At 42.0% G+C, this 15,139-nt stretch overlaps 1 protein-coding gene across 1 annotated transcript; it reads left to right on the top strand.

Moving 5' to 3' along the window:
• The first annotated feature begins 4,980 nt into the window (after positions 1-4,980).
• Positions 4,981-14,017, top strand: cnga2a (cyclic nucleotide gated channel subunit alpha 2a). Its single transcript, XM_072663813.1, has 7 exons — positions 4,981-5,087; positions 8,999-9,106; positions 9,195-9,305; positions 10,950-11,126; positions 11,934-12,041; positions 12,373-12,479; positions 12,597-14,017. Exons 2-7 carry the CDS (start codon positions 9,000-9,002, stop codon positions 14,015-14,017), a joined length of 2,031 nt encoding a protein of 676 aa, XP_072519914.1. The 5' UTR covers positions 4,981-5,087; position 8,999.
• The last annotated feature ends 1,122 nt before the right edge of the window (positions 14,018-15,139 follow it).

Below are 15,139 nucleotides of genomic sequence, written 5' to 3'. Positions count from 1 at the left end.
ATCTAACAAGAAGTTGGTGTCTTATTAAAGGTTATCGTTCCACCTTAAATTAGAAGTGCAGCAGTTCTATGAAGAATGCCTTCAGCGAATCATCAGATATTTAAAAGAAAAAAATGTCTATTAATCCAAATAAATAAGTTTTGGAAGTAGAAGTTATACTTCTAAATATGTAATTGTAAATATAAGAATAAAATTTAAAATAAAATATGTTAAGGAGGCAAGCTGTGCTTGTAAATGATAAATCTATGAAAAAAAATAACTGTAAAAATAAAGAAATTTGGTTATAAGCTTGGTTAAAGAAAAAAAGAAAGGTTCAGAATCCATAGGCAGTGCTCTTCCTTTAATAATCCACCTCTTGTGAGTCTTAACAGCATTTAGTAAAATAATATCAGAGTATTTACTGATTACTCCCAACAAGTCTCAACACCACCTGAGATTCCCCTGTACTGGGAAACTATAAATACTTACTAGTCCTTACAGGGAAACTACTCGCCGCTAAGGGGCGCATGTCTACAACAACTGCACTGAGAGCTGCTGGTGGAGAGCTGCGGCTGGCTCTCCGGTCCTGCAGATGGATGCATCTCTACCTAAGAGGTGGTAGTTAACTAATTAAAATATCCATATTGGCATGACTCTGCCATTAGGATATCAGGTCTGTGGGCAGCAGATTTCATATTTGGACTCATTACAACCATATAGTTCAGAGGATCCAGTAGAATCGGGATCTGAACATTTTTGTTGACCACAGTGTGCAATTTTTCAGAAATCCCATTCAGTCCAGCCAGAGAGGAATCTCTCTTAAACCAGGATGTGATGCGCAGCTTCGGAGCGACACCCAGAATATGTTGAGGCGCTTGAAGCGTTGTCTAGGCTAGAAGGTGGCAGTAATGAAACTCCAGAGTTTAGATCCTTTATATCCCTTCAGTCCTTCCAAAACCTCATATTTCCCCCACCATCTTCCTGGGGTGTAAAACAGGGGCGTCATTACACCCAATTTACTCAGCACGTGCCCCCAATAAAGTGATATTGTACCCCACTAAAAATCATGGTCTCTTTGCTGAGCATTTCCCATAATGCCCCTGCATCTTTTTTAAAGCTTGAGAAGCTAACGGGTTATTTGAGCTGAGTAAAGCCCATTCGTAAAAAACAGACATGCTTTATGTTTTGATTTAGGCCACTATAACCTGTCAAAATACATATTAGACCACTGGAGCAAAAGCATTCATTTATTCATTTAGGCTTTATTCAGCATGATAAAAGGGGCACTGATAACATTTCACTGCTGTCCAATGAAAACCATCTCCATTTTTAAAATGTTCTCCGTGGTTTGAACCCTGTAGCTCTTATTTTCCATTGACTGCCATTTAAAGTTAAGGATGTTTTTGCCTTCTGTAAGGTCACCATTTTGGAGATACATGTTTGTGACTGGAGAGCGACGATAAGCTTGCAAAATGACTGCCATGATACAGCCAATATTACGGTACTCTATTTAAAAGCCTGTTGTCTAGCTAACATGAACTGATGATGCAAAGAAAATGATCACAGTTTTACATGCAGGAAATATGAATGTGACAGTAATATTATTATTATTAACAATAGTAATATTATTACACAAGCAGAGGGGTCCAACTGTGCCCCTCTAAATTCTGTGTGTGCCCTGGTACAACAAGTAGTCTAGAAACGCCCCTGGTGCGCAACATGAGAGGCCTGCCCTGCATTTGAACACCACCGTCTGTTGATGGTCTCATTGAAACAAAGGCTGCCCTGTTCTTGGCCCTGCTTCTTCACCTGCTTTCCCAGTCATATCCATCACCCGGTCTGCAGGACAGAGAAGGGTTCACAGGGCAGCAAACCTGCCTCCGCTACACTGATCCTCCTGTCCTTCTCTTTCTGCTGCCACTCGACGAGGTGCTCTCATCAGTGTGCCACATCAGGCCTTATGAAACACAGATGCTTGACGAGTGGAGGATAAGAGAGTGTGCATTGCATCTACACTCAAAGCAGATGAGGGTTTATAATCCTCCGCAATCTCACAAGGGACTGGGCAAGACTCATGGGCAGTCTAAATTAATGATCAGGCCTGCAATTAAAGGATGATTTTCTAGTGGGGTGAGGATACACTGCTGTTTGATTTACTACACTGTTTTAGTTCCACAGAGCTCTAATTATATTTCACAGCGATTGGTTTGGCTCTGAAAAATACAATTAGGAGGTTTAGGTTTAATCTTATGTAACTGGATTAGCTGTTTCCATCAAATGTCTGTGATATAAATGCACAAGAAGGCTCCTGATTTTTCCTCAAATGGACTTTTAGCAATAAAAAAGGTTGAGATAATGATGTTGGCTGTGTCCAAAGCTGTACCCTATTCACTATTTAGTGCACTACTTTGGGGTTCCACCATTTAGTAGTGGTGTCTAAAAAACCGTAGTGCTGAATTTTCGGTGCAATATAACAATCCCACAGTGTGTGACAGGGTGACAGCGATGCGCTCTACTGTCACACAGCAATGGAATATCACTGAAAGGGATATGATATAGGGCGCAGTTTCGGACACAGCTTTGGTCTCATCTGTCCAAAATTCTGCAGGCTCTTTTAAGTATTGCAAAATGTAATCTAGCCATTCTGGTGCACATCTTGCGATGTAGCCTCTGTGTTTCTGTTCATTAAGTCTTCTGCAGATAGTAGCCTGTGACCAATGCACACCGGCCTCCTGAAGGCTGTTGCTGATCTGTCGGACAGACAGTTGAGGATTCTTCTGCCATCAGTAGTGGAGGTCTTCCTTGGCCTTCCTGTCCCTTTGTGATTAATGAGCTCACCAGTGCGCTCTTTCTTCTTCATGATATTCCACACAGTTGGTTTGGGAAATCCCAAAGTTGTCCTGTTGCCTCTAAAGGTTTTATTCTTGTTTTTAGACGCATAATGGCTAATGACTTTTACTGGCACAGCTCTTATCCCTTATTTTATTATGTTGAACAATAGCTACTACAGACTCCAGAGGTGTTTAAAAGCTTGAGAGCAAGCCTGGGTGTCCTATTACTGCACTATTGAAGCAATGGAACACACCTGAGTAATCACAAACACCTGGGAAGCCAAACAGTCTGGTACCCTGAAATGAGCGGAAGTATGTAAAAAAGTGTTGTGCGCTTTATTTAAACTCAGGAAGGTATACTTTATTCATGTCTGATTGGATTGATGCTTATTGAAGGGCTTATTGTAAGGAAAATGTGTCTTTGTCCCAAATGGAGACATGGAGAGCTATGGAGAGCATAGCATATAGTTAGATTGCTGGTACCAAATTCTGTAATTTCTTAAACTAAGCTGCGATTCCAGGCAGCCAAGGCCTAAAAGCTAGAGAGGTAACACATAAGAACAGAAGGGACAGATTAGACTAAACTGCCCAGGTGATGATCTGAAGCGTACCACATCATCTGTTAAACATGGTGGAGGTACTGTTATGACATGTCATGTATGGCTGCCAAATGGAACTGATTGACTGTTGTTGACTGATGATAGAAGTAGCGTGATGAATTCTGAAGTGTACAGAGCAAGGTTTTCTGCACAGGTTCAGCCACATTTTCCAAATTGATTGGATGGCGATTCACAGTACAGAGAGAGTTTGACCTGAATCATGCTGCAGAAGCAACCCAAGAGTTTCTTGAGGCAAAGTATAGATGGTTCTTAAATGTCTGTCAGTCACCTGACCCACAAACAAGCAGCAACTGTAGGTAGCTCCAGGAAAGGCCTGGCAAAGCATCTTGAGGCAGGAAACTCAGCCTTTAGGGATGTCAGTGGGGGCTAGACCTCAGGCAGTCATTGACTGCAAATGTTTTGTTGAATTATTAAATAACATTTCTGTATGTAAAATCATTAAAAAGCTAGTTTGTCCAATTACTTTTGAGCCTGTGAGAATGGAGGACCTGTAGAAATGTCACTTTCTAAACGAATGCTATTTTTTGTTAAATCTCTTAAATTAAAGTTGAAGGTCTCACATTGATTGCTTCATTTCGTGTCTGTTGAGATGGGGTACGGAGACAAAATTAGAAAGACTGTGCTGTTGTCCAAATACTTATGAACATGCCTACAGGACCATAACTCAAAGAACCTTCTGGATGATTAAATGGTGCTTTAACTGTTCAGAAATGGTCCCTAATAGAACCTTTAAGAAAGATACATTGAAAAAGATTGTGTTGGACTATCTTAAATGATTATTTTAACCTACTGCTTTTCCATTTCCAGTGCAGGAAGCAAAATTCTGCATAGGCCAACACATTTAATGTAGATTTTTTTACAGTGTGGAAATTTAGAAGATTCCAGTTAGGCCTCTGCTTTGGATGCACTGCCTCAAAGCTGAATTTCTTACGTTTTTATTTATTTTATTTCAATGCTGTATCAAAAATGTTACACTTCAGCATGTGGAAATCCTCCAATCCTTTTGCATCTAATCAGGTGTCATTCGCATAGAAAAGCACGACACTGTGCAATCAGTGCACTTCAAAGAGACAAGGGCCCGTCTGAATTACAATGAGCTTCATCATACAAAAGGTCCAGCGCAACACTCGCCAATAAAAGCACCCCGTCCCCCATCTCTGAGTGATGCCCTGCTCTGGTTGTGCATAAGTACCAATAGAAGGTGGACAAACAACATTTGGCTTAATTCTGGCTGCCAGAGTATGATGTGCAGAGTAGATGGAGAGGTGTGTGTGTGTGTGTGTGTGTGTGTTTGTGTGTGAATGTGTGTGTGTGTGTGTTTGTGTGTGTGTATGATGTCTGAAGTGCCATATGGTACCATCTTCCCTCTCAACCCTCCATTCTCTATCTCCCCTCCCCTCTCATCCTCTCACTCTCCGCTGCCCTGATTTGATTCGCAGGGTATTCATTCCGGTCGTGACTGGCGGACCTCAGCCGTGTGTAGAGAAGACTTGATGCTCCAAGCTGAAAGGGCACAGCTGACACTGCGTCTCCGAGGGAAAGCTTCCCTTTAGTGCTGAACAAAATGGAAGGCTTCATTTCTGTAATAGACGAATAGTCCTGGAACCAGTTTTTGACTGGAAAACCTCAAAGACAGACTAAGGCGGATCAAAGACAGGTGAGTTACTTGGTCGCAAAAGTTGTGTTTGTATTGATCAGACCTGCATCTGTTGATGACCCAGGCTACCTGTAAACGTTCTGAATTACTTATTTTACTAGAAACACAAATATAAGTTCCAGTATCTGTCAATTGTATAAAAGTCTACAGAAAGTCAGAGATGTGTTGTCTTTACCTTGCTGCTCTACTTTGTACATACGCTATCCTGCCAAGTAAAATCATCTTAGATCTAGATACATAAATATCTGATATTTTCACTCTGGGGTTGTTGTATTAATAATGTAAGATTGTTTAACTTTTTATTTTTTAATAATTAAAAGTGTAATTTAAATGTACTTGTTTAGATGAATGTTATGTATTGTAGGTGTATTATTCTATTGGCAAATATATATAAATAGACACTTACATTGAACCAAAAAAACCCCAAAACAAACAAACAATATATATATATATATATATATATATATATATATATATATATATATATATATATATATATATATATTATATTATTATATATATTATATTATTATCTTAAGAAGTTTATAGAAGTGTCTATTTTCTAAGATTTTTTCATAAAACAATTCCTATCTATTATTAATATTTTGTGAGGACTGTTTGATTATGTAACTTAAGTATTTTTTCAAGTCTTTTTCCATAATGTTACTTTTATTTCAATAAATGAAAATGATAATTTTGCTTTAAAAAAACAAAACAAAAAAAGAACCAAACAAGTTTAAAACAAGTTTAAAAATGGATTTCTTAAAGGGTTCTGTATAGAACCATGATAGCTTTATTCTAACGCTTGGCCTGGTTAAAGGCTTTCTTGCAATGGGGGAAAAACTGGTAGATGGTTCTTCAAAGAAATAAGCATGTCTATGAACAATTTAATACATCATATAATATTCTAATATTTCTAAAATTACAACAAAATCAGAAAATTGTGATGTTATGATACATCATGTTTTACTAAATGTAAGATGATTTCACTTGCAATGGCATTTAAATATGTTATGCAATTTATCACTGTCACACAAACCTTGTATCTCAAAAAAAAAAGAAAAAAAAACATTTCTATTGGTCCATTCATCCTGAATTCTGCTACAATCTGAGAAGCAACTGTTAAATTTGTTAAACAATGGGGGAAATGGAGATACAGGGTTTTTGTGTGACAGTGATGATATCTATATCAGAATCAGAATCGGACTTTATTGGCCAAGTATGCTTACACATACAAGGAATTTGTTTTTGGTTACAGTAGCTCACAGTGCACGATAACTGACATTACAGAAGTAACAAACACACCCATCCTACACACACACACACACACACACACACACACACACACACACAGTGACATACACACACAGACACACCTGTAAACTTTACATGTGCAGAGTTGTATATTTAAAGTGAAGTGCTAAGTGCAGCAGTAAAGAACAGTGCAGACTGGATTAAATAGATATAAATATGGAGAACAGAGGAGTCACTGGTTGAGACGGTTGAGACGGTATATAGATTTTACATAAAAATGATAAAAATGTTTCCCTTCCACTTTGATCCTTTAATCTGTGTGTATTTGGTGCAGACCTTGCTAAGCTCTCAGTAATACAAGCTGGATTATTACACACTGGACAAATACAGTAATCAGCTCAGCGCTTCTGACTCACAGGTGTATCAGATTCAGCTGAAGTGGAAACCCAGTCTTCAGGGTTTATTGGATATTGTCTGGTCACTGTGTCTTTTCTCATGATTTGTGAATGCATAACGGCTTGTGGAAGAAGCTGCCCTGCATCACTGCACTGATTCCCACTTGATCCAGCACTTATTGATTCAAATAGAGGGTAATCACTACTGCAATATCTGTAGTTGCTATGGATGCCAAGGATATCTCCACGGTGACGGCAACTTCTCTGAAGGATTTGGTCGCGACTGGGTGACCGCCTTAACCTCTGTTCACTATACACATAATTTCCTAACTCCAAGGGCTCTATAAGGTGCTGAGGGTTCTTTAAATAGGGAAAGAACCATGGGAGCATCCAAAGACAAGACAAGACAACCATATTGACCATTTGTGATGGACACAGATGGAATTTGGCTTCCGTTTTTATCCCATACATGCAGTGAACACACACATACACACCAGTGAAACACACACAGTGGACAGTGAGCACATATACGTGCCTGGAGCGGTAGGTAGCCATTGCTGTGGCACTTGGGGAGCAGAGAGGGTGAAGGGCCTTGCTCAGGGGTCCAACAGTGGCAGCTTGCCCAACAGTGGCAGTATCGAACCCACAACCCTGTCATCAATAGCCCGGAGCTCTAACCGCTGAGCTACCACTGCCCCAGAGTTGCCGTGGTTCTATATAGAAACATTGTCTTTACTACATAAGTGTATTATACTACAAAGAGTGTATTATAAGAACTACAGCAGTATGATCAAAATGTATCCTGTTCATTTATACCTAGAAATCAGATCAGAGCTTCTTGGACTTTCCCATTGGACTGTGTGCCGGTCAATTTAATGAAACTACCAGCTGTAGTCAATCATGATCACTAACAGGACGTTAAGAGGCATGCCTGTACACTCAACATCCAATTTAATGTATACTACACTATGAGTCCAACTGTATCCCGACCCCACTTCCAAAAAGTGACTTCCTAAAAGAAGTGTTCAACTGTACACACACACAGTTTGTATAACCTCTACAAGAAAGGCCAGAGCAGACTCTACCTGCTGAGGAGATTGAGGTCCTTTGGAGTGCAGGGAGCACTCCTGAGGACGTTCTTCGACACAGTGGTGGCATCTGCCATCTTTTATGGAGTGGTCTGCTGGGGCAGTAGCATCTCGACGGCAGATAAGAAGAGACTGGACAAACTCATAAAGAGGGCCGGCTCTGTCCTGGGGTGCTTCTTAGACCCAGTGCAGGTGGTGGGAGACAGGAGGATGACAACCAAGCTGGCATCCATGCTGGAGAACAGCTCCCACCCCATGCATGAGACTCTGGCAGCACTGGGCAGCTCCTTTAGCGACAGGCTACTTCATCCCAAGTGTGTGAAGGAGCGGTATCGCAGGTCCTTCCTTCCTGCTGCCATCAGACTGCACAACCAGCACTGCTCCCAGAGGACCACATACACACACACTTAACTACACACACATGTTCATGTTCAGGGAATACTATGTGCAATATCCCCCCCCCCCCCATGTGCAATTCTTATCTATATTGTGTGTATATAGTGTAAATTATTTATCTAAATTTTTGTAACTGAGTGTCCTGCTATCCCTTTCTGCTGTCACACTGTGAATTTCCCCACTGCGGGACTAATAAAGGACTATCTTATCTTATCTTATCTTATCTTATCTTATCTTAAAAAAATGTTGTCAATAGACTGGGAAGCACTAGAGGGCTCAATAAGCATTGAGCTGTGGAACAGAGAAACTGTGATTCCTGCAATGACGGTGCTCCATCCAATACTTTTGGGATGAGTTAGGGGTGAGGTGAGAGGTAAGGTGGTGATAATCCAACATCCTGTACCTTTGACATGAGCTGTGGTTTCGAATTATTGACCCAACCCCAGTAACTGACCTCTCTCAGCAATGCTTCAACATCTAGAGCGACTTCGTCCAAGAAGAGTAGAGACGGTTACTGTAGCTGAAGGAGGACAAACTCCCCATTAGTTCCCTTGAACTGAGAAAACACTTGAGTGACTCACCATCCACTACATCTAGGTTGTTGTCCATCTGTCTTATAGCTGCCTTTCAACACTAGTCGAACTGGACACCAAATGCTAAGTAATATAACCAAGCGGAGATCCCAGAGGGGGTCTTTCCTTTTTATTTGACTAGATTGAGAAACAAATGACCGATTCTATGTTTTTGGATGCTTGTTGATCTACATACTCTGTGACAGCATGACAGGTCAAGTGCTGGAGGAGAGTACAGATCTGACAGCCCATAGGCTCTCAGTGAAGACCTCCATGGAGGATGATTCTGAGAGAGCAGACAGCATGCTGAGCCGGTAAGATTAGCACCTGAGCTGTTCTTACTCTATAGAACGTCACACTGTCGTATACTAACCATCTAACCATGGCTTGTGTGTGTTGCAGCGGCCCATCAATATGTGATGATACGTCTTCAGAATTGCAGAGGGTGGCCACGATTGAGCCTCGTGGCCTGAACTCCCGGAGCTCCTTCCGTGGAAGAGGAGCGCTGTCACGGTCAGAACCTTATCTCAGAAGGATGGCTGTTCATTGTCTTACCTTCATATCAGTGTCTGAGGTGGTGACAGGGACCAGACATCTGAAGAATTGAAAAGCTCTAAGAGCCTGCTGACACCTGGTTAACATGCGCTTTGGGTGATCGGATCACATTCGGATTTCACTTGTTCACTTGCATGAAAAGCCATGGCTAAATCCCCCCTAGGCCGCACTGAGATCGGACCGCTTTTGTACTTGGTCACAGACGAATCTCATTCATATTTAACACAAGGGTAAATTACCTTTTACACTTTACTGGGGAACCCTCACCTTTACTCCAAACTGTTTACAGTCGCAGGAAATTAAACCGGATTTGATCTGGTCACGCTGGGGATGCATTTTAATAAGCAGACAAAGTAGATCCAGATACTATCCAGATACAAAACACATGGTAATACCAGATGTAAAGAGGCCCTAAAAGCTTCGTCACAGAAAGTTATATATGTAATAGTTATGAAAGTGCTGCCTAATGCTTGAAACTTTGTTTTACGATAGTTTTAAGAGACAGTTTTGAGATAATTATGAAAGAGAGCATTACAGTTGGTCCATTTATCATCAAACTGACACAACATAAAGAATAATTAGCTTCACATTTTGTGGAAAAATTAAAAAATGGCAGAAATTGTGACATTTTGGCACAACAGTAGGTAGAACAGTAGAACATTAAATAAGTTCACTGATTGTTTTGGGTGGTGAATAAAATGTTTGCAAAGACATTGCAGCCCCTGGTTCTTCCATTTCTACAGTGGACTATTTAACATTGGACTGAATGAGTTTGTGTACATTTGAATGATTGAATTATGCTAAAATTCTGAAAAAAAAGCAATTCCACTGAAAGCTGGTGGCCAGGGGAGGAGGCAGTAAGGCTGGATAACTTGACTGAAAAGCGCCTTCAAGAGCTGCCTTCAAGTCAGGTCGGAAAAATTGTACGTAGGAATAGAAAACTCATATTTTTGATGAACCACAACTTGTAAGCTGGCGTGTCAACAAAAAATACAGATAACTGTATAAACTGTAAAAATATGTGTTAGTTAATAAGCAGCAGTATATAAATACTGCAGTTTTTTTTTTTAATAGTCCACTGTCATCCACACATGAATAAAGTACATGCTACTGATACTTGATTCTTACTGGACAAAAATATTTCTTTGTTTGCTTTGTTTGCTGTATTTGCAAATATACTTGGTCTCTGCTGGCAACAGAAAAACAGCAGGGGGGTTCATGTCATTTCCATCCAAAACCTCTTGAACAGAAATCATGTCGCATTTACGAGTCTCCACAGTGGACCTGAAGGCAGCATTTCATCATTTCCGATTGGACAAGATTCAGTTTCCTTAATCCATAAGTTATCTAACCAAATAAGAAATCCTGTTCTGCTAAACTTGCTTTTATAATTTTGGATCTGTGCTCACACAGATATTTACTAAGGCTTTAGTTACTGTGTTGCCATGTAAACTTGGTCTTAATCTGAACGGAGAAAAAACTATGTTGCTATCGTTCCAAACATAACCATAGCTAAACAGTGGGCTTGACTGTATGATAAGTACAGTACAATGAACGATAAAAATGTAGAAGCAAAATGTATAATGCAACCATGTATCCCAGGTTGGTGAGTATGGTAGTGACGCTCCGGGAATGGGCCCACAAGAGTCTCCAGGAGGAGGAAGAAAGACCAGACTCATTCTTGGAGCGCTTCCGCGGGCCCGAGCTTCGCATCGCCCCCAGCCGCATCAGCAGCAACAGACCAGACCAGAATGACCCGGACAGCAGCATCAAGGCCAAGTAAGTTTTTCCTCTTCTGTGGCTTTTTCTCCATGTGATTTGTGGTTGGGTTAATTGCCACTACAGTCTCCTACACTTCTACACAGAGGCATGTATTTAATGTCATCCCACTGTTGATATATCAGTCAAACAATTTGCCCCCCCCCTCCCTTCGGACCAGAGACTGTTTTGTTGCCTCAAGGACACAAATACACACATACGTCACTTGGCTGACCCTTAACTGCCCCATGACTAGGGAGCTACGTACAAGTGGGTTAACTGGCAGTACCAAAAGAAATTGTTACTTATTGCAGTCACCACATCCCATAAGGCTTTTGTTCCTGGCGGGATTGCTCCACCTTCAGATGAAATTACGTATGAATGTACGTGGATATGTCTGCGACATTATGATTAAAAAAACAACATTAAAGGGACAGTGCAATAATCAAAGTGGTTTGTTGTCTGAGGGTAACACCGTGCCAAAGAGGGTTATAAAGTGTATTATAGTGATTTGGAGCTAATGGGGTTAATTACTACCACCACCTCACTATTCTGACTTCATTTAAAAATCTGAAGTCTGAAAGGGGCAGTACCAGTGGTCACCAATCCTATTTCTGGAGTGTTACAGCTATGCAGTGTTCAAATCCTACTAAAGTCCTCCTAAAAGTGTGACTGGAGCTAAAAGAGCAGAAAGGAAGGAAGAAAGGAAGGAAAAGCATCAGCAGGAAACTTGGTGACCACTGTTCTAAATCATCTTACCTCAAAAGAGTTCAGACCTGCTGTAAACTACCTGTACTACACAAAACCATTTTGGGCATTCATCAATAGGAAGAAGTCAGATGTGTTCATCCTTGCGCCAGCAGATGACTTGTACTACCACTGGCTGTTCGTCATTGCCACGGCTGTGCTGTACAACTGGTGCCTACTGGTGGCCAGGTAAAGAACACGCTTCTCTTTCTTGCCTCAGAGATAGTAATTTACCATTCAGCGGTTTTGCTTGAACAGACTGAATACATGTGTATTTCTAAAGTGATAAGAATAACAATCCATTCAGACAAAAGCTAGAATTATCTAGAACTGGCCTGGATGAGCTGTTTCTTTTCTGAAAAACAACCAGTTTAAGAGCTTCAAACCTAATGAAGCAAGCAGGTCTAATTTAGATGCTCATTTTTATGATGATTTATGCAAATATCTGCAATTGTGCCAAGTGCAAAGGGGCATTCCCTGTGGCAGGCTCACAAATTAGCTATTGATATTTCAAACACAGGGCCTGCTTTGATGAGCTTCAAACCAACAACTACATTGTGTGGCTGGTTCTGGATTACCTCTCTGATCTTCTCTACATACTGGACACCTGTGTGAGACTAAGAACAGGTCAGAAGCCTTGGTCAACAATCACGTGTCTGTAAAAAGTGTATTTGTTGACATTTTACAAATTACACCTTTTCGATCAATTGACACAAAATTACATCAATGATTTCCATACTGCAGGTTTTCTGGAGCAGGGCCTTCTGGTGAAGGACCTCAAAAAGTTAAGAGACACCTACATCTGTACCCTGCAGTTTAAACTGGATCTCCTGTCCATCCTGCCCACAGACCTGGCCTACATTGCTACTGGAATCCATGTACCAGAGCTGCGCTTCAACCGGCTGATGCGCTTCTCCCGGATGTTTGAATTCTTTGACCGCACGGAAACTCGCACAAGCTATCCCAACACTTTTCGCATTGGCAACCTGGTACTCTACATCTTGGTCATCATCCACTGGAATGCCTGCATCTACTTTGCCATTTCCAAGTCTCTTGGCTTCGGCTCAGACCAGTGGGTCTATCCCAACATCTCTGATCCCGAGTTTGGTGCCCTGTCAAGAGGATATGTCTACTGCCTCTACTGGTCGACCCTCACGCTCACCACCATTGGGGAGATGCCTGCGCCTGTGCGTGACGAGGAGTACCTCTTTGTGATCTTTGACTTCTTAGTGGGGGTCCTCATCTTTGCCACCATTGTGGGCAACGTAGGGTCCATGATATCCAACATGAACGCCACACGTGCCGAGTTCCAGGCCCGCATCGACGCCATCAAGCACTACATGCAGTTCCGCAAGGTCAGCAAAGAGCTAGAGGCCCGGGTCATCAAATGGTTTGACTACCTGTGGACCAACAAGAAAGCAATCGATGAGCAAGAGGTGCTCAAGAACCTTCCCAACAAGCTGCGGGCAGAAATCGCTATCAACGTGCATCTGGAGACACTGAAGAAGGTGCGGATCTTCCAGGACTGTGAAGCAGGCCTCTTAGTGGAACTCGTTCTTAAGCTGCGGCCTCAGGTCTTCAGCCCGGGCGACTACGTCTGTCGGAAAGGAGACATTGGTAAGGAGATGTACATCATCAAGGAGGGTCGGCTGGCGGTGGTAGCGGATGATGGAGTGACGCAGTTTGCCCTCTTGACGTCCGGCAGCTGCTTTGGTGAGATCAGCATCCTCAACATCAAGGGCAGCAAAATGGGCAACCGCCGCACGGCCAACATCCGCAGCATTGGCTACTCTGACCTCTTCTGCTTGTCCAAGGGTGACTTGATGGAAGCTGTGATAGAATACCCTGATGCCAAGAAGGTGCTGGAGGAGAGGGGCCGGGAGATCCTCCGGAAGGAAGGACTGCTGGAAGATCTAAGGGCAGGAGGGCTTACAGGAGAACAGATGGAGGAGAAAGTGGAGCGACTGGAGGCATCCCTGGATACCCTGCAAACCCGCTTCGCCCGGCTGCTGGGGGAATACACGGGCACGCAGCAGCGGCTCAAACAGAGACTCACCACACTGGAGAGCAGGATGCAGCGATCTGCCAGCGGATTTCTGTCCGATGGCAACGAGAGTACTATTGATGGTGATGGCACTCACAGCGAGGTTAACATTCAGCTGTGAACTGAACGGCTTCCTTCGAGGCTGCGCCCTGGAGTCTCAGGGGACAAAGATCAAAGTTGAAAACATGTGAATAAGACGTCTAAGACGAAGTTTTTTAAAAACTTTTTCTATAGTTCAATACTTTTATAGACTAGGCTTAATCCCTGTCCAGGGAACTGACCCTTAAACTGGTAAAAAAGAAAGCTTTAGTGGCTGCCAAGACTAGAAATGTAAATAGTATAACGTCACTTTATGGATCGATTTAAGGCAGGTCCAAAACCGGAACGCTTCATGACAGTTGGCCCTCGCTGGAGACAATAATTAAGGCACTATTAAGGCAATATTTGTTTTAGGTGAAGATTAAGACATAGAAGGACTGTATATATGTAGATAAGCTTTGCCATGTATTGTTGCACTACATAAACTTTGAACCTGACTTCCCCATCTATTTTGTTTTTGTGGCTCTAATTCATTTTATTTCATTCAAAGAGTTTAGTGCATTCCTGTAGAGCATTATTATAGCATGGGTAGTGTGTATGCTGCACAGCTCTAGGGGCTGGGGGTCGTGGGTTTGATCCCTGAGTGTGTTCTCCCCCCGCGCCCTTGGGTTTTCTCTGGGTACACCACCTGTGTCCTCCTTTCTCCCACAAGCACAAAAATTGCCTCTAGCTGTGTGAGCTGTGTGATGCTTCTAACTGAGCTCATGAGTATATGTGATACCCTGAATTGGAATGGAGCTCAGTCCAGGGGTATTCCAACCTTGTGCCCAATGTCTCTGGGTAGGCTCCAGACCCATAGCCCACCCTGACCAGGAAGAAGCAGATAAGAAGGAGGATGGATGGGAATGCATAGTTATGGAAATTCTGCTTCGGTATTGTTCATGTACTCACCTGTAAGTGCCAATAAACACATGTTTATTTAAAGAAATGCAGAAATGGGAGCTAAATCCACCTGGATCAGTATTACAGAGAAATCTACCCTTTATGTCTAGAGAGTACACAACAAAATGAGTAAAGTTCAGGGCTTTTAGTGCAGTAGCCCAGCATAACATAACATCCTGCTCTTCCAGAGTATGTGATAAAGCTTTGGATTTTTAAATATCATTCAAATATAAAGACATATCCACTGCCCATATTTTTATTT

The sequence above is a fragment of the Salminus brasiliensis genome, chromosome 19 (assembly GCF_030463535.1).
Source record: "Salminus brasiliensis chromosome 19, fSalBra1.hap2, whole genome shotgun sequence".
NCBI classification, from domain to species: Eukaryota; Metazoa; Chordata; class Actinopteri; order Characiformes; family Bryconidae; genus Salminus; species Salminus brasiliensis.
This window is presented reverse-complemented; position numbering and strand designations above follow the sequence as displayed.